Source organism: Colletotrichum godetiae (genome assembly GCF_030913485.1).
Source record: "Colletotrichum godetiae strain CBS 193.32 chromosome Unknown BDP55scaffold_69, whole genome shotgun sequence".
NCBI classification, from domain to species: domain Eukaryota; kingdom Fungi; phylum Ascomycota; class Sordariomycetes; order Glomerellales; family Glomerellaceae; genus Colletotrichum; species Colletotrichum godetiae.
Window position 1 is genome coordinate 179,203 of NW_026851317.1, and position 21,584 is coordinate 200,786.

The window sequence follows — 21,584 nt, forward strand, 5'->3', positions numbered from 1 at the left end:
CAGGCGCGGCTCACAGGGCTGGTTGATTGAAGACGCGAGCGTTCAATAAAAATGCCGTTATGCCCGCTGACAATAGAGCCGAGTTCCGCCTCGACAGACTCGGTCGGTCTCAGTGTGTGGGTACCAGAACTAGATAGGAAGTTATCTCCCACCAATCACTTATTGCATCGCCAACAAAAAGAGCAAGTCAGGTTTGAGGTCGAGAGTATGTGAACAGCTTCACAGAACGGAAATCCGCGACAGTCGAGACCGATCGATGCGTACTATGGGTATCGTCTGCCGATTGAAAATTTGGGGATCGTCAATATTTCGCGTCGCTTTCGCCAAACCTCGAAGGACATTCGGGGGGTTTCTTCGAACTCAGACCTTGAATCGACATGTGGCGGATGGTGTGACGACGGACTTGAATCAATCTGCCCTTGTCGCTTGAGTGTCTCGTCTTGTACCAGATCACTTGTTTGTTGAAGTATTCTTTTCAATAGAACAGGTTCGGCAACTTCTTCGTACTCAATGAATCGCGGGAATTCGTATCCGTTCGTATCGTTCGTACTAATCGTATCCGTTCGTATTCGGGAGACTTCGTTCGTCGTAATTTATAACTGTGTAACATCGTCTCAACTCTCCCCCACCATCGAATATATCCTCAGTCGCCAATCGGTTCAGCAGCAACTCAGGATCTGAGAACAGCCATCAAGCCAGCCCCCGCAGCAAGATACGCGAGCAGTTGGCGATGTATGTCGAGTCTCTTCCAATCAGCAGCCCATTCTCGAACAGCCTCGAGACTCGCCCCCCCTGGACGCTCATCCGTCTTTTCCGCCTTGATAACAATTCGATGCTCCTCCAAGAGCTTGTCGTTGATGGGGAAGACCCTGAAGTGCGTATACGGGCCGACGACCCCCATCAGGAGTCCGGCTGCGAGATTGAAGGGAAACGCCGGACTTGCAATGCCGTCTAGTTCAACAAGAGATGTTAGTCGCGAGTCCTGTCCATGAATGGGAAGGAGGGTCTGTTCGTCTGTTTAAAGTTGCGGGAGCTGTAGTAGAAAGCGCAAGGTAGAGTACGGGTTAGGGGGTGGACGGGGGGCGAAAAATAAGGGAAGTGGGCGCGCACCGTTCCATGCCAGGAAGCCAAAAACGGCGGCCGTGCCGACAACCATTGCGGGGCCGTATACACGTCCAAAGTCCCATCCCCGGAACCAGAGCTTTACGATGGTGTCCTTGTCATTGAGTTCTAGGATGCTGTGCATGGTAATCTTGTCCGTCCCGAATTGGTAGCCTACAGACGATCTTAGCTTCCCACGCTTCCGGAATCTCATGGGCCTTGTTCAAATGGTTATCACGGTACCGGCAAGATGCGTGACTCCTAGCAGGTTGACGAGCTGGAGCACTCGAGTCCATTGCGTAGAGTCCGTCATCGTTCAAGATATATGAGTATTGGTACAGATCGTTTGGTTTTTTTTTTGAATCCGACGCTCGGATATTCGACTCTGATGTCTCGAGCAGAGGAGAGTTTCGAAAGTATCACTTCGTTATCGTTAACTACTCAGTGACCGCGTTGGAGGTTTCGCTGCAAATGTCACTGACACTCCCTTGAAGCGCGGTGACCGATCTGCCCATTTGGACTACGTTAGGTGAGGGCGGCAGACGTCTAATTTGACTATGGAATCTCTATCCCACCTGAGCCGGAGGCAAGTCGAGCCAGAGGCAAGTCAACCCGGCGGCCCCAGCTAGTTTCTGTTGTGCATGAAGCGTCGGTCACCGCGCCACCCCACTCACTAGATCCAGAGCGGGAAAATTATCCCGCTATCCCACCGGCACACTAGGACGAAACCCCCCTTGATAATGACCTGTTGGCCGGGTGGGATGCCGAGTGGGCGCCGCCGCAGCAAAATTGCGCCGACGGAAAGGGAGAGAGAAGGAGAGAAAAATAGAGCAGCCTTGTGTGCCGGTCCGACGGTCATCGTAGGCGTCGCTGTTGATGAGGTTTGATCGTTTGATCGTGATGTTTGTCGACACGGAGAATGGCGTAGTCTATAGGCGTTGCACGTTTGTCAGTATAGGCAAGCTGTAAAGATGCTTTACGTCATAGGAAATAGATCGCTGCTAGTGTGCCAAAAATTTCCAGTATTTTTTTCTTTTTGTTTATTTCGCATTGATGCCATCCCACCTAGCGGGAACCTGGTAAAACATTCGTATCCTTCAACGGATCGAGGACAAACGGCTTCACGTTCTCTATAAACTTCTTGTCGCTCTCGGACCCCCGTAGACACCAACACCAAATCGCCATACCCAAACACCGGTCCCAGGAGAGTAGAGGGACGAGGGCCTTATTGTCCATCGTCAGGCTCGCCTTTTCGCACATTTTGCCAATCATCAGCACTTCGTCGTCGTCGCCGCCGCCGCCGCTCGCGTCCATCAGCGCGGGATCTGTCGGGACCATGCCGTACCAGTGCGCCGCGGGGCCATCCCACATCATCAGCGGTAGCGGTATTTTTATCCTGAGCATGGCCGGCTCTGCATTGCGGGATAGGCGCAGTGCCGGATGTATTGTGATGAATATTGTTTGGAGGATTAGATGTAGCTTGAACTGGAAGACGGCGAGACTGTAGACGAATAGAGTTAGTCATGACTCGCGTACTAATCAAGTATTGAAAAACTGTAGTGGCTGAAGGACTGTTCCTCCAAACTTTTTCCGCGGGAAGAAGCTGCTGTTGGGTGATACGATCCTTTCGATGCTCTCCCGTTTTCTTCCTTTGCGGGTTGACACATCGAGAGAAATAACTCTTACTTACCGTTGGTATAGTTCTTTAAAGATCCAAGGGTATCCACTATGCCCACAGAGCTGCGACCCTAGGTTGATCTTTGATTGCTCGTATACACCCGTGGCTTTGAACGTCTCGAGCAACATGGCATGCGTCATCATCACGTTGTCCATGGACTGGTCCGCTCGGTACGGCACGAGTATTGTCGAGATCAGCATGGACTGGAAAATTGGTAGCAGATCCACCCGCGGCGAGAGCAACCGTTGTCTTGACTGCTCCAGCAGATCGAGCTGTAACGACGGTTAGCACAGGGCTCTTCTTTACGAATAGGTTTCCTTATACAACAACCAACGTCCGTGTAGCTAGCAAAGACCTCCGTCCAAGCGTAGAGATACCACCAAAAGACCAGAGGAAAACACACGGGCTGGTAAACAATAGACAGCGACAGCAACTTACAAGTTTATTCCCTGTTTCTACCAAAAGACTGTCGTGGAACTTGACCGCGAGGTTCCTCGCGTCCGGCCATGAAGCAAACCATAGCCCAACCGTCATAACGGCCTGCATCAACAACTTGGGTTGTGCCGTCGTTTCGAACGTCTCCCGATGCAGCAGCGGCCACTGGGGATGGAACTTGGTGAAGTAGATACTCTGCAACTGGAGCCTCATGGCCTCATCTAGGATGGATCCCGGGGTGGTGAAGTCGAGGGTGTCGGACATCGTGGTCATCGGCATGGGCCCAGCCGACATCATTGCATGCGAGGTTGTAGTCATGCCGGTGGGCGGATGGTGCTGCTGATGCTGATGCTGCATGGACGGAGCCGTCATCGGGTGGCCACCGTGGTCGGGCATGGCCATGGAGTTCGAGGGCGGCGTGCAGCCCGAGGTCGGTAGGCCGGAGGAGCTGGACGGCGAGGAGGAGGACCGGTCCGTCAGAGATTTGCTGCCGCCGCGCGGCTGGGGCCATTCGCACGATTTCCCCTTGTCATTGCATGTTGAGCAAATGGGCTGCTGACCATCGCATCTGGTCTTTGTCCGGTGGCATGGAACGCAGGCTTGTGCTACGCGGGTTGGCGGGGCTGAAGGGCCGTGTAGTACCATGTGTCTACGGAGGGTATCTCTACAATTTTGATAGAAAATTACCGCGGGTTAGTTATTTTTTTTTTCGCGCGGGATCCAGAATCCGATCGACATCGACAAACAATAGTCAACCCATGAGAAACTTCTTGGGAATGCAACCCGATGGACGCGACAGGTGACAAGACAAGCAGTGTCAGAGGCACCACGTATTAGAAAGGAATAAGCAGTTGTCAACCACCAATGCCATACGTACCCTCTTGTGAACTTGGTACCGCATGACGGACAGGAGAAAGAAGGCGTTGCAGAATGCTCTTTTTTGTGGCGTGTGAGGTGTTTCTTACGAAGATAGGAGCGGCCGCAGCCTTCATGGTCGCAGGTGAAGGGCATTCTAGGGACCTCCAACGCAAGGAAGGGATAGATCCATTGCCCTGGAGTAGTTACCGGCGGGTTGACTAGATCTAAAAGAGGTTGCTTGAGAAGGGGGTCGGATAGCCACCCGGAGCAAGCAGAGCAGAGATAGGATAGGATAGGTTAAAGAGGGCTAAAGGCTTAGGTGGTCTGGGTCTGGGACAGGTCCTGTGTGCGCCGCGTGCGTGGAGAAAGTGTGTAGGCGTTATGTTGGGTGTTCGGACGTGGACTTCGCTTGATTCCGCCGTACGCTTAGCTCTTGGACGAGACGGAACGACTATGCTTGCTGGGTACTGGGACGACTGGGAGACGAGTGACTGGGAGCCTGGGACTAGGAGGACTAAGACTAGGAGGGAGATGTCAGAGGTGGACGGTGGGTATTCGGGGCTAAACCTTCCACGGCAGTTGGATGCGCCAACGCTCGCCAACGATTGGCTGGGCGTCCATCTGGCCCATCTATAGGCCCAGATTACTCAGCCGGTGGGATACCGAGATATGTGGGGATCTGCCGCCGGAGCGGGGCCTCCGGGCGCCGAGGCTTATGTATGCGTCCGCCGGTACACCGGTAGGATAACGGTAAGCAGCAGCGGAGGGCCTGGACTTGATGAATAATGATGGTTATAGGCAGAGTCTCATAATCTTTCTGTATATTATGAATGGGGCATCGCCCTATACCAAAGAGGTTGGATATGCCCTCACATCGCCAAAGAGGATCAGAAGCATTAAGCATTCAAGTCTTTAGCCGTTATTAGCCCATCTCACATCAGACACGCTTCACCTCATCAATCAGGCCCCCTGTCCTTTAGAAAAAGTTTACAACCTGAGACAACCTATCAAGTCGACAAAAATAAACCATGACTACGGCTACCCTGAAGAATATTGCCGTTATTGGAGTAAGCCACACTCTACCTACTCTTTACAGATTGCATGAGCCACGCATCGTGGATCCCCCATCTCCCCTTTGCCCCTACCTTACCCTTACAAGTTACACTAGACGGTTACGGCTACTCCGTACCCGTTCCCCTAAAGCCTAACATAGGCAGGCAGCCCGATCAACTGCACTGACCACCGTACCACCCATACTTACTACCCGACCTTAGGGCACCGGCGACCTCGGGCATGTCATAGTCAACCAACTCGCTGCCGCCGGCATCTTTAACCTTGTAGTCATCACCCGGGGCTCCCACGCCAAGACATTCCCACCAGGAGTAAAGACTGTCGCAGCTGACTATGAATCATTGGACGACTTGACCGTTGCTTTCCGCGGGTTTGACGCCGTCGTCTGTGTCGTCCCAGGTCACCTCGAGGCCCTCCTGCTGCGCATCCTCGAGGCTGCCATTGCTGCGGAGGTAAAACGCTTCATCCCCTCGGAGTTCGGCTCCGATCATCGGAATCCGAGTACGCAAGCCGTGCCCCTCTCAGCCTCCAAGATTCGAGTCGATGAGGCGCTGAAGAAAGCCGCCGCAGCTGGGCGCATCGAGTATACCAGCATCCTCGGCGGGCCTTGGATCGAGTGGCTCATGACTTGCGACACTGGCATGTGCCTCCCCAAACGCAAGTTCTACATCCATGAGGACGGCGACATTCGGTTTGGGCTGAGCACGCGCAAGGCTTTTGGAGATGCGGTCGTGGGTGTGCTCAAACGACCCGGCGCGACCAGGAACCAGATCTTGACGATTGAGGTGATCAACCTGACGCAGAAGCGGATCGTGGAGCTAGTCAAGGAAGCTCTGCCCGATATAGAAATCGAGGTCATCAACGTCAGCACCAAGGAGCGCTACGAGAGGGGCGTGCAGAAGCTACTCTCTGGGGTTTTTGACGCGTCGGTCATCGAAGACATTGTGTTGCGATTTGTCTATGACCCTGAGCTCCAGCTCCCTTTCGATACCGATGCCACCAACGAGTTGCTCGGGGTTCAGAGGATGACCGAGGCGGATTTCAAGCAGCTTGTCAAGACCTTGGCATAAGATAGCTCTGAGGTTGAGGCTTCGCGCGCGGGCTCTCTACATGATCCCGACGGGATTCAATGCCGGTGCCATGCCACGCGAGTAAGCTCTTCATTAGGCTAGCTGTCATAGGCTAAAGGTCATAGTAGACTCTAAAGGCTGGGGTCGCAATCTGACCAGTCCAGAACTAGGCGAATACTACTATTCTAGTCTAAGCCCGTACAATTGAACCTGGAAGAACTATCAGCCCGATGTCTACCCATCTTTGATCCCATTGTCAAAAAGTATAGCGGAAATGCTAACCTCTTCTGGTAACCCGTGCGTCTTTAGGCCCAAGTCTTTAGGGCTTTTGCCATAGAGACAGAGTTGCCCGTGAGCACCGACCGCCGATTGGTTTTTTTCCTTTGTCACCCTGTTTGCCCTTTTCCCTTCACCGGCAAGTGGGTGGAGAGTTACCGAGCGACCCGCACGACAGACGTGACACAAGGCGGTAAGATGAAGCTTAAAATCAAAGACAGCCGCAGCACCAACTCCTCCAAGTGCCGGCCGGATGGTGCTACCGGACTTGGTGAACCGTGGCGCCGTATGCCCGTACAGTCAGCCTTACACATCACCCACAAACAGACTAACGCAATGCCACGCAACGGGAATAAGGGATGGATGACCAAACATGATTTTGTTTTCTTTCTATTCTCATACCCTGTCCTGCCCCTCCTGCGACGGACGGGCAGGCAAAGCATCGGACTTAGAACCAGTCTAAAGCGTCCGTTGGCGAGATAAATGTGGCCTGAAACTGTAACGGGCCTGTAAGCTGAAAAGCTATGTCGTTCGTATCGGCGCGTAAGACCCAACCCGTCTGAAACCCAAATGAGTCCACGGACGGCGCAACGTGTAATCGTCGGTAAATACGTGGTCTCATTGGTCAGTACCAAGATCTAGTAATGTACAATGAAGCCTCCCCCTTTTGCCCAAATGCTATATACATCTATAAGTATACTTTTTCTTCAACAACTCGGAACCTTTTGCGCTCTGTGCATACTACCCGCGCTCTGCTCAACTATCTTAGTAGGTGTAGCGGAACGACTTGTTCTCCTTGTCGGTCATCGACTGCCAGTTCTCGGGGGCCATGTAGGCGTCCTCGGACTGCTTGATGGCGCCGCGGCGCTTGTTCTCGAAGCGGTAGTAGGCGTACAGCGCCAGAGTGACGACGGCGCAGCCAGCCTGGGTGCCCATGACGGCGATCTTGGCCGGGCGGTACTCTGGGGCGTCCTTGGCCTGGAAGGTCTGGGGTCCGATGATGTTGCCGAGCGAGAAGGAGCCGGAGACGATGGCGGCGGCGAAAGCACGCTTGGTGGCACCTCCAAAGTTGGCGGCAGTCCACTAAATCTTATATCAGTCATGTTGCCCAACATCTGATGTTTGACTTTTCGAGACTAAGAGGTCTCTACAGTTAGAGATGCGGTGTACTTACGGCGTAGAAGACGGTCAAGGGGGCAACGACGGCGTTGACGAGGTAGATGCCGGCCAAGCAGCCAGAGCGGTTGCTAACGGGAAGGAAAGACATCAGAGCGCCACCGATGATGCTACGCGGGGTTAGTATTTTACTTTTTCTTCTCACGCTAGATCCACTGTTGACTCACGCTGGGATGATGCAGGCGACGATCCAGGCCCACCGGTTGGACGTGTAACGAATGCCATAACCGACGAGGAGAGTGAAGAAGATGCTCACAACACCCGAGGGCATGTTCATCAGAGCGGCGTGCTTGGAGTCGTAGCCGAGATTGCGGATGAGGGTGGCAGAGTAGGTGGTGACAACACCGCTGGAAACGGACAACTTTGGCAAGGGGTTAGCGGGCTTCGGACTACACATCTCCAGGAATAACGCGGAACAAGACTCACGAGAACGACGGCAACGACCATAAGGTACATCTGGGGGTCCATGAGAGCCTCGAGGATCTGCTTGGGACGGAACTTGCGACTCTCGATACCGGTCTGGTTGACGCTGACGTGCTTCAGCAGAGCAACCTTCTCAGTGTCGCTCAGGAAGGTAGCCTTCATGGGCGTATCAGGGACAAAGAGGATGGTGCAGATGCCGATGGTGACGGTCATACAGCCGAGCACGACGAACATGATGCGCCAGCCGGCGAGGCCTGCGCCGGGAGCGATGTGCTGGAAGCCGTAGGAGATGGCGCCGCCGAGGATCTGGCCGAGGCCGAGACCGAGGTACCAGAAGGAGAAGCGCGGGGCCTGCTCGGACTTGGTGTACCACTGGGCGCTGATGAGCATCAGGGAAGGGCCGATAGTGGCCTCGAAGATACCCAGGAAGACGCGGGAGACGAGGAGGGACTGGTAGTTGTGTGCGGCGGCACCGCAGGCGGTCGCGGTACCCCAGAGGATGACGTTGGCGCCCAACCACTTGGCCGCGGGGACCATTTGGAGGAAGTAGACTGTGGAGGAATTGTTATTAGTCTCGCTTTCTCTAAGTCTTCCTTTTGCCAGACTGTGACAATGGTTCGAGTCTTGATGGTTCGTGTCTCTTCAACATCCGAGTTTCTCCATCCTTTCGAGCTTCTCCAGAGTCTCTCCATCGTTCGAGTCTCTCCTTTCTTTCCTTTTCTTCCGGTGAGATGGAGAATAGAAATGGGGTAACCTACTGTTAGGAATCTCAAAGCAGAGAAGACCGACAAAGAGGAAGGTGGCAATGTTGGAGAACTCGTTGCCGACGAGCTTCAGGTCCTTGTTCAAGCCCATGACGGCGGCGTACTACAATGTCAGATATCATATTAGCATTGGTCGCGTGGTAAGAGAGAGGCCCGGGCCGCAAAAGCAAGCAGTCAGACATGAGCTGAGAGGGGTCGTAGTGGGAGAAGTGATCTCTGAGGACCTTCTCGTAGAAGTCACTTACGTTGAGAATGACCTTGTCCAGGAACTGCATGGTGTAGCAGAGAAACATGAGGGGGACGATGCGCCAGTCGATCTTGCGCCTGAGCGCGTTCATGTCCACGGCGCTCGTGTCGGTGCCGGCATCGCGATGGTCGTTGAGGAACTTCCATGCGGCGTCGACGTTGCCCGTCTCAGCGTGGGAGTCGGACGAGGCCGAGCTCACAAAGTCCTTTGGATTCTTCTCGTCCACAGACATGTTTGCTTTGTATATATGTTGTCTTGCTTTAGAGCCGATAGGTAGGAGGGTAGGACGAAAGAATAAGCAAAGCAATTAGGAAGAATGTGACCCCTTCTCGATTCCTACCGTAGCCTCAGCAGCGGGAAAGGAAGAGAGATGCCAAAAAGCAAAGTTGTCAGTCCGTCTAGTGATCGACGACGAGGCGCGCACAGGCTTCCGCTGCGGGACTGAAGGCTAAAGAAGGTTGGATGGGGGGGTATTCGAGATTTCTGGTCCAATGTGATCTGATCTCCGCGCGGGTGTCAGATGGAAAAGGAAAAGGTAAAAGAAGTAAAACAGGATGAAGAGGAGGGGAAAGTCGCAATGAAAAGGGAGAAAAGCAACGAGTGACAAGAGTTGATTCGACTGATTAGTAGTTCGTCCAGTAATAGAGACCCCGCCAGGAGATGTGTACAAGAATGGTATCAGAACCACCACCACACAGTCCACAAGTTACAACAATTGAACACGGCTCTTGTTGGAACTTGGATGATGAGGAGCAGCTGCAGGAAGGAGGAGGGCTAGACAAGACGAGCAACGTGCTACCTGCGTGCTGCAGGTCTCACCTTTGTACATCTCACCCCATGTCAACGCAAGTATTATCACTTTTCCCTCCCAAAATCGACCACACCAACAGCTTAGCGTACCGTACGGCGCAGCTCCCCGATCCCCGCCTGCAGCATGCAAGGTTTGCGTAGTCGGACCAGGGGACCGGGGGGACCCCTAACTCACGAGAAGGAAGACTGGGGCTCAATCCCCAGTGGCCGATGCATGTAACCTGGACCTCCAGTTCGAGAACGAGGGATATCCGGTCTGGCGAGCGATGGATCTCGACAAGTTACTCCTCCAGGCTCCTCCTTTCCCCCAAGGACGGAGTACTCCATACATACACAGGTGAGAGTGGTGGCATATCCGTACCTCTCAGCTGAGGACTGGATCCAGATGAAGCCAGAACCCGGCCTGCTACGGTTATTCACCCCATTTAAAAGGCCCATTGAAGAGCCCTGTTCCATTCATATCCGGCCGCATCACCTCTTAGCCTATGATCTGTATGCCAATACCAGTTCGTTTTGCGACTTTTGCGACGATTCTGGGACCTCTAGGCTCTTGGTTCTCGTCGGCCCGCTCTTCAGAGTGGTTTTGCGCGGGGATCTAGGCTTGATGGTGACCGTAAATAAGGGCCCCTCATCCCCTCTCTATTAGACTGATTCTCAAGTTATCCCCATCCGCTCATCTGCGCTCTGCTGGTTCTTATCGTACATCCGAGTCAGCAACCCAGAAGACGTCGTCGTGATGTGGCGGGCCAGCGCAGATAGCTGGGAATGAAGGAGGTTAAGAGGCTCTGGGCCTCTACGCTCTCTGCAAATTGGGGGGCAGAAAAGGAAGAAAAAAGTTCTCCTGCGAGCGGGGGCGTTGCGAGAACACGGGCAGAAATGGGGGCAGTTTTTAATAATGACAAGGCGACAAGACGGGACGGTCTAGCCGACTTGTCAAAGTGTCAATTTGGCTTCTGCCATCGAACGATGTTAATCTTTGTCGCCTGCTTTGCTGAGTTCTGGACACACCAGACACTTGCGTAGGAAGTTCCGCATTACGCACACACTCACAGTATCCGTAGACTTTGGGGAACGATGTCAGAAACTTCCAAACTTTCGCCTCGGCGGCGGCAACAGAACAGAAGAAGCCAGGGCCACGAACGGTGGGAAGTTTGACAGATACCGTCCGTGGTCCGTTCAGACCTTGCAAGTTGCCAACGACTTGCAGCAGACGCAATGCCGCTTAGCACCGCCCGCGTCCCTTTGCCGTCGCATCTTCTGCTTTTGGCCTAACCTCTCTCAATTCTCCCCTCCAAGAACCCTGGTTCGTCGGCCGTCGTAGGTTGTTGCACCATGGTACCATGGTTGGCAATCCAAGCCAACCGTTGTCTTTCCGTGGTCGTATTTGGTAACTTCTGAAAGTATTCTCCCGAAGAGCGATTTTGTTCCGTGGAAGTTTTTCTGTCCCGAAGTAACCACACGCATTTACAATACCACGCCAGACGCCCCCCCCTCCTCTTCGGATGGTACTCCGGACGGCATGATGGAGACCGACCGAAGCCAGCCCAGTCCCGGCCCCAGGAAGAAGAAATAATGTAATTCGGAAACCAGACTTGGGAGGCTTGGCAAAGCTTTAACGTGTAGCAGCCAGAAACCCAGAAAGAAGACGATGCATCAAATCGCAAGAAAAGGGAACGATGCAGCGATGCATTCGCTGCGGAGCCTCTTGTGGTGATCCCCCAAACAATTTGTCTTTCCCGCGCTTCCGTGACCTACAGACCTTCCTCTTCTTTGGAAGCTTCTCACATTTCATGTTGTCCAGCGTCACATTCGATTTACGAATAACCCGAAGACATCCACATCACTTCGGCGTGGAATCACTTGGATTTCCCCCCTTCCATGGCAACTTTACTGGCCTTTGCCCCATGTCCGATGGATGAATGCCCTGCGGAGCCTGGCCATTGGGCCACTGGCCGAACATCGAGACATTAGCAAGGCCATGCCAGCACCAGGTTCCCGAGCCAGCACCAGGCCCCAAAACCCTATCACATTGCACGGATTCCATCCAGACTGGCCCAATCCTTGCGGTGCTTGAGACATTTGAGGACCGATTGCCTTTGCCAGACAAGGCATCCCAGATTTACCCCTTCTGCCTTGTCACTTGTGAGAGCTTCTTGACCTGCCCAAAATGTCGTGACCTGCGAGCTTTTCAGGGTGTCGAAGCAGTAAGGCCAGGCGGAGACTCTCTCGATTCCTTCTCGTAAGGATAGAGCTACTTGACGCAGGTATCCGTACCCCATAGCATGTTCGTTTTTTTACTTCCCAAAGTTCCCAGAAGCTCGGAGCACATACACGCAAAGTGACTGGCTCATATTTTCTTGTTCCTTGTGGATAATGTCATGTCCCAGCTGGCAAAGGCAAGGTGAAGGGGCCATGCTGCACCACTCATCACACATAGTGTTCAACGCCACGCACACCACACAAACACAACCGCGCGAGCGAGCGGGCGGTAGAAGACCGCACCGCACGACGCAATAAAGATTAAAGTGGCCAACCCCCCCTAGTCTTGGCCGTTCAACGTCTGCGGATGCTGTTTGTGTATTGCTGCTCTCCACCAAATTCATAAAGTGTCCCTTGCTTTCGACCTGCAGGCTAGGATCTTATTTTACCAGTCGGCTGGTCGCTTCCCCCTCCTCTCCCCATTCACGCTCGCTTCTCCCTTGAGTCCCCTTAAACCTCCGTTGGCCTTTTTTATCCCTCTCCCCATTCGATCCCGGTTTTATACTACGCCGTTGGTCCCGCGTTTATTTGGTCTTGGTTTCCTCGTTGGAACTTGGAAACTCGTTGGACGTCAAATCGTGTTGGTTGCAAGCCACAGTTACACACCACATCGCGGCAACGCTAGAACGAGTCACGAAAGACCTCGGCGTTCTTCATCGGAAAGTTTGTTGGTTCTTGTCTTGGATTTTCGACTCAGCGCCACGCAGCCCGCTGTGCCAACCGTTGTTTTTATAAACCGCCGCTATGGGCTGGGTTCTCAACGCCACGCCCGAGGTCGAGGCCATATCGCAATGGCCGACCATCATCGCCGTCGTCATCGTTCTCTCTGTACTTTCAGTCGTCGTTGTGGGCTCTCGAATCTGGATCCGATTTTCCGCCCGAGGTCTGGCTGCTGATGACTGGATGTCGGTTCTATCGGAATTCTTTGCTCTCATCTATTCCGGTCTTACAATTGCACGTAAGTTCAAACCATTTCGATATGACTTCCACCACCGGTGCTAATGGGGATATCAGAAACGAGATACGGCCTTGGTTTGCCCATCAAGCTTAGGCCAAAGGACAATTTGATTTTATATACACGCATCAACTTTGCAGGTCGTCCTTTTTACCAGCTGGGCATCAGCTTTTTCAAGATTGCCCTGTTGATCAGTTACCTCCGCCTTCTCAAGGGCACCGACCAAAAGAGCTATCGCCGCATCGTCTGGCTGACCATTATCTTGGTCTTCATTGCCCACTTGGCATGCTCATTCTCGCTTGTCTTCGCCTGCACACCCGTCGACAAGTCATGGAACCCACTCAAAGCGGGAACTTGTCTGCCCGCGGGCCCGTCCTTCACCGCATACGCTGTTGTCACCATCATCTCCGACGTTGTCGTAGCAGTACTACCTATTCCTGTCTTGCTGAAGCTCAACGTCCGCGTGGAAAAGAAGGCCGGTCTCATTGCTATTTTCCTACTCGGCCTCTTCACGACGCTATGCTCCATTCTCCGATACCTCGAGATCAACCGCATCCAGTACGGCGACGGCAACTCGACGATGCTGGTCCTGTGGGGCACCATTGAATTTAACGTTGGTGTAAGTTTCCTTCCGGAAAAGTGTCCGCGAGCTTTCCCGTGTCTTCCGGTGAGACTAAACATGGCTAATGAATCTGGGCAGAATATCGTGTCTTCACTACCATTCCTGGCACCCGTGTGCATGAAGAAGGCCAAGAACTACCGCTCAAAGTACTCTGGAGGCTCGTCGCACGGACGCAGCCACCTCAAGGGCGGGGAGCGGTACAAGCTCAGCGAAATGAACCACGACAAGAGCGTCTTCGCGTCGGCGAACCACAGCAAGGGCGACAACGGCAGCGAGGAGAACATTCTGCCCTTCAACATCATGAAGTCTGTGACGTACAGCGTCCAAGTCGACGACAGGGTGGAGAGCAAATCCGGCATGCAAGGTGGAACGACTGGCGGCACGCGACGGAGGGATTCACGAGATTCAGATGTGTAAGAGGGGGCTGATATCACGCGTCGCCACAATCCCAAAATCGCAAGACAAAGCATTTAAATGGCGAAAAATGTAACATGATAATGTGTAAAAAGGACTTGGTCTGGAAAGAAAAGCATCAGATTCGATACATTGATTGTAGGGCGTTGGAGGGACACGAACTATGAGATGTTTTGTTCATTAGTAGCGATCACTTCCCATTGAGGACTTTTTTTCTCGGAATCCGGTTGGGATCTGACGGAGGCGCACCGCATCGCATCATCACTCTTTCGCTTCTGCAGAGAATGATACCCTCGATCGCTAGCCGGCGGGAGCAAGATGGGGGGAAACCTGGTCGTCGAGGCACAGCACAGGCACAGCAGCACAGGGCTCTCTCGTCTTGCTGATCTCTCTCCACTGCGGTGGAGGAGCCACAACAGACCGGGGTGGTTGGGAGGAGGTGGAGGGACGGTTACGTGTCAAGAAATCACCCCATCACCCCATACATCCCACAACACGATGCTGATCCCCATTCCCGAGAACACGGTGTACGCGATCTTGTATGTCTGTTTTTATATCATGACTGAATCAATTAGAGTAGAAAGAACATTAAGTCTACTGGTGGGACGTCCGTACGGAGTAGTTCCATAGCTCCTTTTACTCTTCATCAAACTGAAGCTTCATCTCCCGCTTGCTGAGAAGAGGACTCGTAGGGCTAATCTTGGGCCAGTCGTGCGCATCCATGCAGGCCCGCCGTGACGCCAAAACGCCGGGTCGAGCTCTGGAGACCACGGTATCTTCGTAAATGTCCAGAACGGCTCGATGGTCCGCGAGACTGTTGTTGCTACCGCTCAACTTGGGCCCAACGGTCTTTGCGAAGTCGAGAACGTCGAGGATGGCGTGGTTAGCACCCTCGCCTCTGTCTGTGCGTGCCGTCAGCCATACATCCTCGTCTATTTGAGACGAACCACCCTCAAGGATAGGTAGAGGGCCAGGCCAAGAAACCCAGAACTCAATGCCGAACGAAACGTTTCGGGAAAATAGGCAAACGGGGAGATTTGTCAACAACGAAGGGCTTTTTTTTTTTTGGACTTACACATCGCCATCGCATGAAAGGCATCGCCCATCAACACGGCCCTCCCCTTGGACCTCAACCCCTTCGGCGGAGGGAAATCGTAGAGGTCAAGGTGTTTCACGTCAGTGTCAGCGGGAATGCCGAGTGCAAGGGAACGAAACGGCTCCGACCACCCTTCGGCAAACGACCTGATGAGCTCGACCTTGCCGGCGTCCGTCAGCGGATAGCCGGTCGGCTCCGGATTACCTAGGAAGCCCGGGCGATCCGGCCATGAGATGCACAGTTGACAGCTGTACTTGCCCGTGCTCTCATCGTTGTTTCCAGGGGCGTCGAGCACTGCAGGGAGCGTACAGAGTTTTTGTTAGTCTTCATCTATCCTTTTTTGGGTTTACTCTTTTTTCCGCCCTGCGTACACGCGCGCGCAAGAGCAAAAGTCAATAAGAAGACGATGGAGAGGGAAGGGGAAGGGAGGGTCTCGGCCCCATGGTAGCACTCTCGGCTCAGGGACACCCCTTGTTCGGCAGACAGCAAAGATCTCGCTTTCGCCTTGATCGGGGTTATCAAGAGCCACTTTCTGTAACAAAAAAAGAGAAAACATCGGATACTACGCTCTGATCAAAACCAAGAAAGAAAAGATGACTTACTGCTAAGATAGAGAAACGTATCGTTCCGAGATGATGCACCTTGCAGGAAGAAGGGGTCGAGCTTTCGGATCGGCTCCATCTCTTCGGGAGTCAACTGCAACTTGAGGCCAAGCACCCGGACCGGGATCCGGTGTCTTTCGTGCTGTTCCGGGAAGAGCTGGCGCCGGACACGGGATGGCCCCCCGTCGCAGGCAACGAGCACGCGACCGGCCACCGAAGTGCCGTCTTCGAAGTAGACCGCTACTCCGGTCTCATTTTCTTCGTATCTCGTGAAGCCTTTCCCCCACTGCGATGACGACTTAGCACGGGAGCTGTTGACGAAACATTGCCAAGTGTCTAATGACCAACCAAGAAATGCGGGTGGGTATAATAAAGCACAAAAAACATACCTGAATATCGATATCCGTAGCCACCAAACGGCGCAATCTCTCCCTCGTGACCCTAATCCTCAGACTTTCCGGTGCGCGGGGGCTGGCGCCCTTGAGTTCGGCGGTGCTCAAATCGAAGAAGGGAAACGCCGACGCCTCACCCCTCGCGACGGCAGCTCGGTCAACATAGGCCTCGGGCAGCCGCGCAACGAGGTCGTCCGGCAGCAGGGATCGCAGCGCAGGGAGAGACCAGTGCAGCGTCAGGCCCCAACCGACGCCGCGGGTCGTGAGGTCCGTGTCGCGCTCGTAGATGCGGTAGGGGATGTTGTTCTTGCGGAGGTACTGCGCGAGCAGCAGGCCGCTGACACCCGCGCCGACGATGATGACGGGGAGGGGTCCTTGCTGTGAGATTGCCATGGCTGCTGTGCTCTGTGCTGGACTGGGCTTTCCTCTTTGCTGGGCCGCTGTGCAGCTTGTTTGCTTGGAGCGTGCTCTTCTTGTGCCTTGCCCGTTGGACGAATTATTGTCTTGGGAAGAGGCTAGGGGGCGTGTATAACCTTGACCAGGCCTCTTTTCTTTTTTGCGACGGCTGAAAACGATGGACGATAAGTCAAAATTCTATGCAGCAACAGTGGCGGCTGTGCGGCAAGCAGGCAAATGAAACGAGCAAGAGAGCATACGGCACCAATGAGATGCAGTAATAATGTAATTGTATGTATGGTAACCGGCCTGGGCGCGGGACATATCTCTCTGAACTCTCCCAGTAGCCTCTGCACCCATCAGCCCAAAGGGCTTCATATCCGATGCAAGAGGACTCGCAAGTCATCCAATTTCACGCAACCAGACCACAGAAAAGCCAGTCACCCTGGTCACTTTTCGAGCTTCATCGAACCACCCCTACGTACGGAGTACTGTGATGCTCTTTTTGAACCGAAAACTCTAATCCCACTTCCCTTGACCCCTGCTTGGGGGAAATCGCCTGATGTCGGGGGCCACCGGCAAGGATGGCCCGGCCAGAGACACCCATGGGGCGGGAGGATCGCCGGAGACCTCCCCCCCGGGCGCCAGCTGTGCCACACACTCATACCAAGAGGCTAGAGCCTAGGAGAGACGCCGTCGACGGGCAAGTTTGGGTCCCCCTCCCCCTTCCAACGGGCGCCATTCCTTCAGCGGCACACACACACACAGAGGCAAACACACAGGCACACTAGCACACTAGGGAAGAGGACGGGAGCGCGGGAGGGAGCGAGGGAGGAGAAAAAGGCTTAACAAACCTGTTTTGTTTGCTTGCCAAATGTCTGTGCCACAGCGGAACGGTGCGCGGTGGTGGCCGCTACCACACCCCAGCCCGACAAGCAAACGGTAGTTTCAACCACACTTTGACGATAGCCCTTATTTTCCAAAACTCTCTAGTTTCCAATCGCTTGGTTGAGCGCCAGCTCATCACAATCATTGGCGAGTTATCGAGACAGAAAGGGAGTTGGGGGAGGTTGAGGCGGCCAAAGTAGTGTACCTCGCTCGAGCGCAGGGGATGCCAGACCAACCCCCAGGACCGCTAATCTCGGACAGGCTAAAAGAAGTGGGGGTAGACGAAGTGAAGGGCTGAATTGCAAAAGTTCACCTCAGGGCCCGTACGTAATTCCACCGAGGAACCCACAGCCCAAAGAGAAAAGTGGGAGATTTCGTGTTGCTGTGCCTTTTCAGGCGTTCAAGGCCATTCTCCCTATTTACGGAGTTCAACTCCAACAACCTTGTAGTGAAGCTAGCCCCCCCCCCCCTTCCCCCAGAACCACTCTTTCAAAAGACGGCTTTTCCCACATCTCTCTTCTCGCCTGTGTTTGGCTAAGCATTCTCGTCCAGTGGAGGCTCCCGGGAAACAATGCCGTAACTCCACTGAGGCCTTGTACGGAGTACTGAATACACGGAACAGATGTGGTAATCTAGCGCAGCAGCCGCGCCTCTCACGACCACTCATGGCGGTTTCTTCAAGGATAATTCACTGACCTCATTCTCTCGCAACCATGGTACAAGCTCACAAGGAATACCTGGTCCTCAAACATCAAGCCTCCTCGCACTCTCAGTCGGCCTATTGGCTGTCTTCACATCATGACCAGCACCAGGTTTCTGATGCTTCGCCGTATCCAAACACTTAAGAGCAACAAATTGGGCGACGAGAGTCCGTCTTGGATCGCATCTTGACCTTCTTGCTATATCGTTCGCCCCTCTTAGATATCCACCGTCTCCATCAGTACTTTACTCTCATGATTAATCGCCAACGCTGGGCAAAACGATGCACCGAAGATGGTAACATCGGTCGCAGATCAGACTTTTTACTCAGGCGTCTTCCTGTTCTCTTTCGCCCGCAGCCAGCGACCCATGCCTCAGCGATGCAAGGTTGCGGCACAGCACGCCGGATACACGACAAAGTACGTACACTGGTACAGACACCCTCGTCCTCCTACTGCAAGCACGTAACATGGATATTCTTCGGTGATTTGCCTCCCCTTTCGCTACAAAGTCATACATTCGGTAAAGCGCCGCGTTCCGTGTCACCTAGATTATTGGAGCCCATCTCGTGCGTTTCTGTTTCCCGAAACTGCTACCGAAAGGCGAGGAGGTGACGACTCTGACCGTCTGACGAAAGTCGAGACTGACAGAGAGAGTGCGTGTCAGGGAGCGCGTCAGAATTGACGGTGGACTGTATTCATACAATCTTCCAGAAAAAAAACCTCGAAATGGAACGTTACTCTACCGTCATGTTGCTGGCGTACTAGTCTTAAGTTTGACTAGCGGGTTGGCCTAACCAGTTACCAACCAACCTCACCATTCAAAGTTCTGACTGGTGCCATTTGACAGCTGAACATCAGATCGAACCGCGCTTACTAGCAATACTCCGATCCCCGAATGTTGGCTCGGATTCACCTCATGTCTTCCGATCAGTGATTACCATGCCCGCCCTGCCTTTTCACCCCTCTTTCCTTCTCGATACCATCTGCCCGGCAGTCTGGTTCTTGTAAAGCTGCGCTGACAGGGCAGCGCAGGTTTTTGTCGTGTGCATGTCCCTGCAATTCCCACTCGTCTATATTCAACAAGGGAGCCACAGCCATGCATAACAATCACGCTATCCTATGGCTGGCATTGGACGACTGTCCCGCGTACGCACGGCATCATGTATATCGGTACCTATACGAAGTACTTCATGCTTGGGCATGCCAGATCATATCACACTGTGTGCAACGCGCCTCGCAGTTCTCTGGACAGTCCAGGACTCCAGGTGCCCTCCCGACCAGACTGCCGGATCAAGATGCCGCCCCCGAAGCAAGATGTATCACATTACGGCTATGTTCAACGCCGATGTCGTTACACCCTATCAAAGCTCATCGCTAAGGAAGGACGGGCCCCTTCGCCGTGCCTGGGACTGCCTGTTGACATTTGCTCCGAGTTCCCGACTCTTTCGTAGAACGGTAGCGAGGGGACGTAGCGAGTAGCCTGGTTAGGAGAGTACAAAGTCTGGACTCTCGAACGAATCTCTGGGAATTTCGAATGCGACGCCAGCGGAGCCCCGGCCCTCGAGTGAAGCCGGGGAGGACATGCAGCGAGAAGAGCTTTTGATGACCGACCCTCAGGGGGCGGATAAGAGGACCCATAAAGGCTGTTGGCGAGTGAGAAGTGACAGCATAGGGACCAAGTGCGTTAGCCCTGGTCATGCAAGCAAGGGGACCGGATTGGACTGGACCAGTGATAGTGGCGTCTTAGGATTTCTCAACGGTCCTTGGATAGTGTGGGAAAACGGCCCATCAAAGAGGCGTCGATGGCAACGTCGTCGAGTGGAAGCTCATATGTCGACGACATGTGGTATGCGCAGCTACCCGTTCGGGTACTTGCCTCGACCGATGTGGGATGATGCGAGGCAACAGGCGAGAAAGTGATGAATCGACTCACTTAGTGAACTCCATTGCCAGTTGGTCAAGAATTCGCATTGCTATTATGTTGGTGACAGGGCTTTGCGAAGGATCCTGGCATTGGACGAGCTGATTTGTGTCCGAAGTATTGGGAATTATTGCCTGCATACGTAGTAGATGATGGGGTCTGCCAGGCACCAACGTGAACGCCACATGTGAGGCACTTTGGGAAGACATCCATGGATTCGACATACTCGAGAGGGCGTCCCACTTGTTGGCATCTCGCCATGCCAGGGACGCTCTTTGAGCTCCATATCGAGTAGCCAAGGTCCGTCATTGCACGCCGCCACGACTGGAGGATTCCGGTATTCCACGCCATGCAAACGAGTCCTTTTGGGGACGAATACACAGTACGTGTAGCATGGGACACTTCCCGCTTCCAGCGACAGATGCGCTCTGTGTTCCCCGGAGTTTTCACAAGAGGCTTTCTAGACCTTCAGAAATTGGTATCTATTAGTCAGACCTCATCAGACCTGGCTAGACGTGATCATGTCTGAAAGCCTGACCCGAACGTATTCTCCCTTTCCACGGCTTTTTATCATATCCACATCCATTTCAACAGTGATCGGATGAACCGGTTCTACTTGTCCGCGTTAGGTGTTGGGTGATTGTGCGTTGATTTTCCTAGGTCCGGAGATTTTGAGCCCTCAGTCTGTTCGAAAGCGTAACTTTGACTCTGAGTAAAGGCCACGTTGTGCATGTGCTCTACTGCTATTGCGACTAAGTAGTGTGTATGCTGATTTCTGAACCAGAGAATTAGGAGACATTGTAGCCTTCCCTCTGTAGGCGGATTCAGTTCCATGGAAGCACGTATTACTGGATACGGATAGTTGCTGCTGGGAAGAGGCCGTCAACTCCACACTGCTGTACCTCGCATTCTCCCTTAGCCATCGAAGGGAGTAAGAGATTAATACTTCATGGCTTCAAGTGACAATAAATTGGCCAGGGGCAGCAAAAATATCGCTGCCAGGCCATGGGCAAGGGGTGCTGCTCAAAGCAGTCTACTTAAGCGAAACTAGGGCGAATACCTGGGACTAAAATGCTGGAGTACGGGATGGTTGCCTTGATATTGCAAACGGCCGCACGTTGAGCAGATAGAATCATAACAGAGCTTCTGCTCAGAACGGCTGTATGGCGGAAGCTAGTGTAACGGCGGCGAGTTTAGGTTCAATAGTGTGAATAGGACCATCGGGACTTTAGCGCCTTTCTAAAGAGCCTTCATTCTCCTAGCGTGACAGTTGTCGAACCCGGTAGCCTTGGCAATCCATTCGGCTCCCGCATATCAACTAACTATCAGAAGTCAATCCTGGGTACAGATACTTACGACTACGTACTTCAATGTCACTTCAAAAGATCGCTAGAGCATAGACATCCCTTCCTTCGGTGAGGTCTCCGTG

The 21,584-nt window shown here is 53.4% G+C and overlaps 6 protein-coding genes across 6 annotated transcripts; 2 read left to right on the forward strand and 4 right to left on the reverse strand.

The window, feature by feature from the left end:
* Positions 1-611: 611 nt before the first annotated feature.
* On the reverse strand, positions 612-1,414 carry BDP55DRAFT_773130 (uncharacterized protein; the record flags this gene model as incomplete). Its single annotated transcript, XM_060581168.1, has 3 exons — positions 612-951; positions 1,111-1,275; positions 1,345-1,414. The coding sequence occupies 3 exons, from the start codon at positions 1,412-1,414 to the stop codon at positions 671-673; spliced, it is 516 nt and encodes a 171-aa protein (XP_060423543.1). The 3' UTR covers positions 612-670.
* Positions 1,415-2,147: 733 nt separating this feature from the next.
* BDP55DRAFT_681704 (uncharacterized protein) lies at positions 2,148-4,591 on the reverse strand. Its single transcript, XM_060576218.1, has 4 exons — positions 4,092-4,591; positions 3,218-3,878; positions 2,792-3,051; positions 2,148-2,602 (listed from the first exon to the last, which is right to left on the reverse strand). Exons 1-4 carry the CDS (start codon positions 4,223-4,225, stop codon positions 2,167-2,169), a joined length of 1,491 nt encoding a protein of 496 aa, XP_060423544.1. The 5' UTR covers positions 4,226-4,591; the 3' UTR covers positions 2,148-2,166.
* Positions 4,592-5,100: 509 nt separating this feature from the next.
* Positions 5,101-6,213, forward strand: BDP55DRAFT_733883 (uncharacterized protein; the record flags this gene model as incomplete). Its single annotated transcript, XM_060580148.1, has 2 exons — positions 5,101-5,139; positions 5,347-6,213. The coding sequence occupies 2 exons, from the start codon at positions 5,101-5,103 to the stop codon at positions 6,211-6,213; spliced, it is 906 nt and encodes a 301-aa protein (XP_060423545.1).
* Positions 6,214-7,036: 823 nt separating this feature from the next.
* BDP55DRAFT_374949 (major facilitator superfamily transporter) lies at positions 7,037-9,567 on the reverse strand. The gene is made up of 6 exons (XM_060567127.1): positions 9,098-9,567; positions 8,847-8,955; positions 8,092-8,639; positions 7,833-8,026; positions 7,664-7,775; positions 7,037-7,572 (listed from the first exon to the last, which is right to left on the reverse strand). The coding sequence occupies exons 1-6, from the start codon at positions 9,329-9,331 to the stop codon at positions 7,255-7,257; spliced, it is 1,515 nt and encodes a 504-aa protein (XP_060423546.1). The 5' UTR covers positions 9,332-9,567; the 3' UTR covers positions 7,037-7,254.
* A 3,345-nt stretch (positions 9,568-12,912) lies between these two features.
* Positions 12,913-14,162, forward strand: BDP55DRAFT_733885 (the record flags this gene model as incomplete). The annotated part of the gene is made up of 3 exons (XM_060580149.1): positions 12,913-13,126; positions 13,183-13,742; positions 13,824-14,162. The coding sequence occupies 3 exons, from the start codon at positions 12,913-12,915 to the stop codon at positions 14,160-14,162; spliced, it is 1,113 nt and encodes a 370-aa protein (XP_060423547.1).
* A 368-nt stretch (positions 14,163-14,530) lies between these two features.
* Positions 14,531-16,762, reverse strand: BDP55DRAFT_375009 (FAD binding domain-containing protein). The gene is made up of 4 exons (XM_060567128.1): positions 16,247-16,762; positions 15,858-16,143; positions 15,235-15,549; positions 14,531-15,061 (listed from the first exon to the last, which is right to left on the reverse strand). Exons 1-4 carry the CDS (start codon positions 16,640-16,642, stop codon positions 14,796-14,798), a joined length of 1,263 nt encoding a protein of 420 aa, XP_060423548.1. The 5' UTR covers positions 16,643-16,762; the 3' UTR covers positions 14,531-14,795.
* Between the last annotated feature and the right edge of the window lie 4,822 nt (positions 16,763-21,584).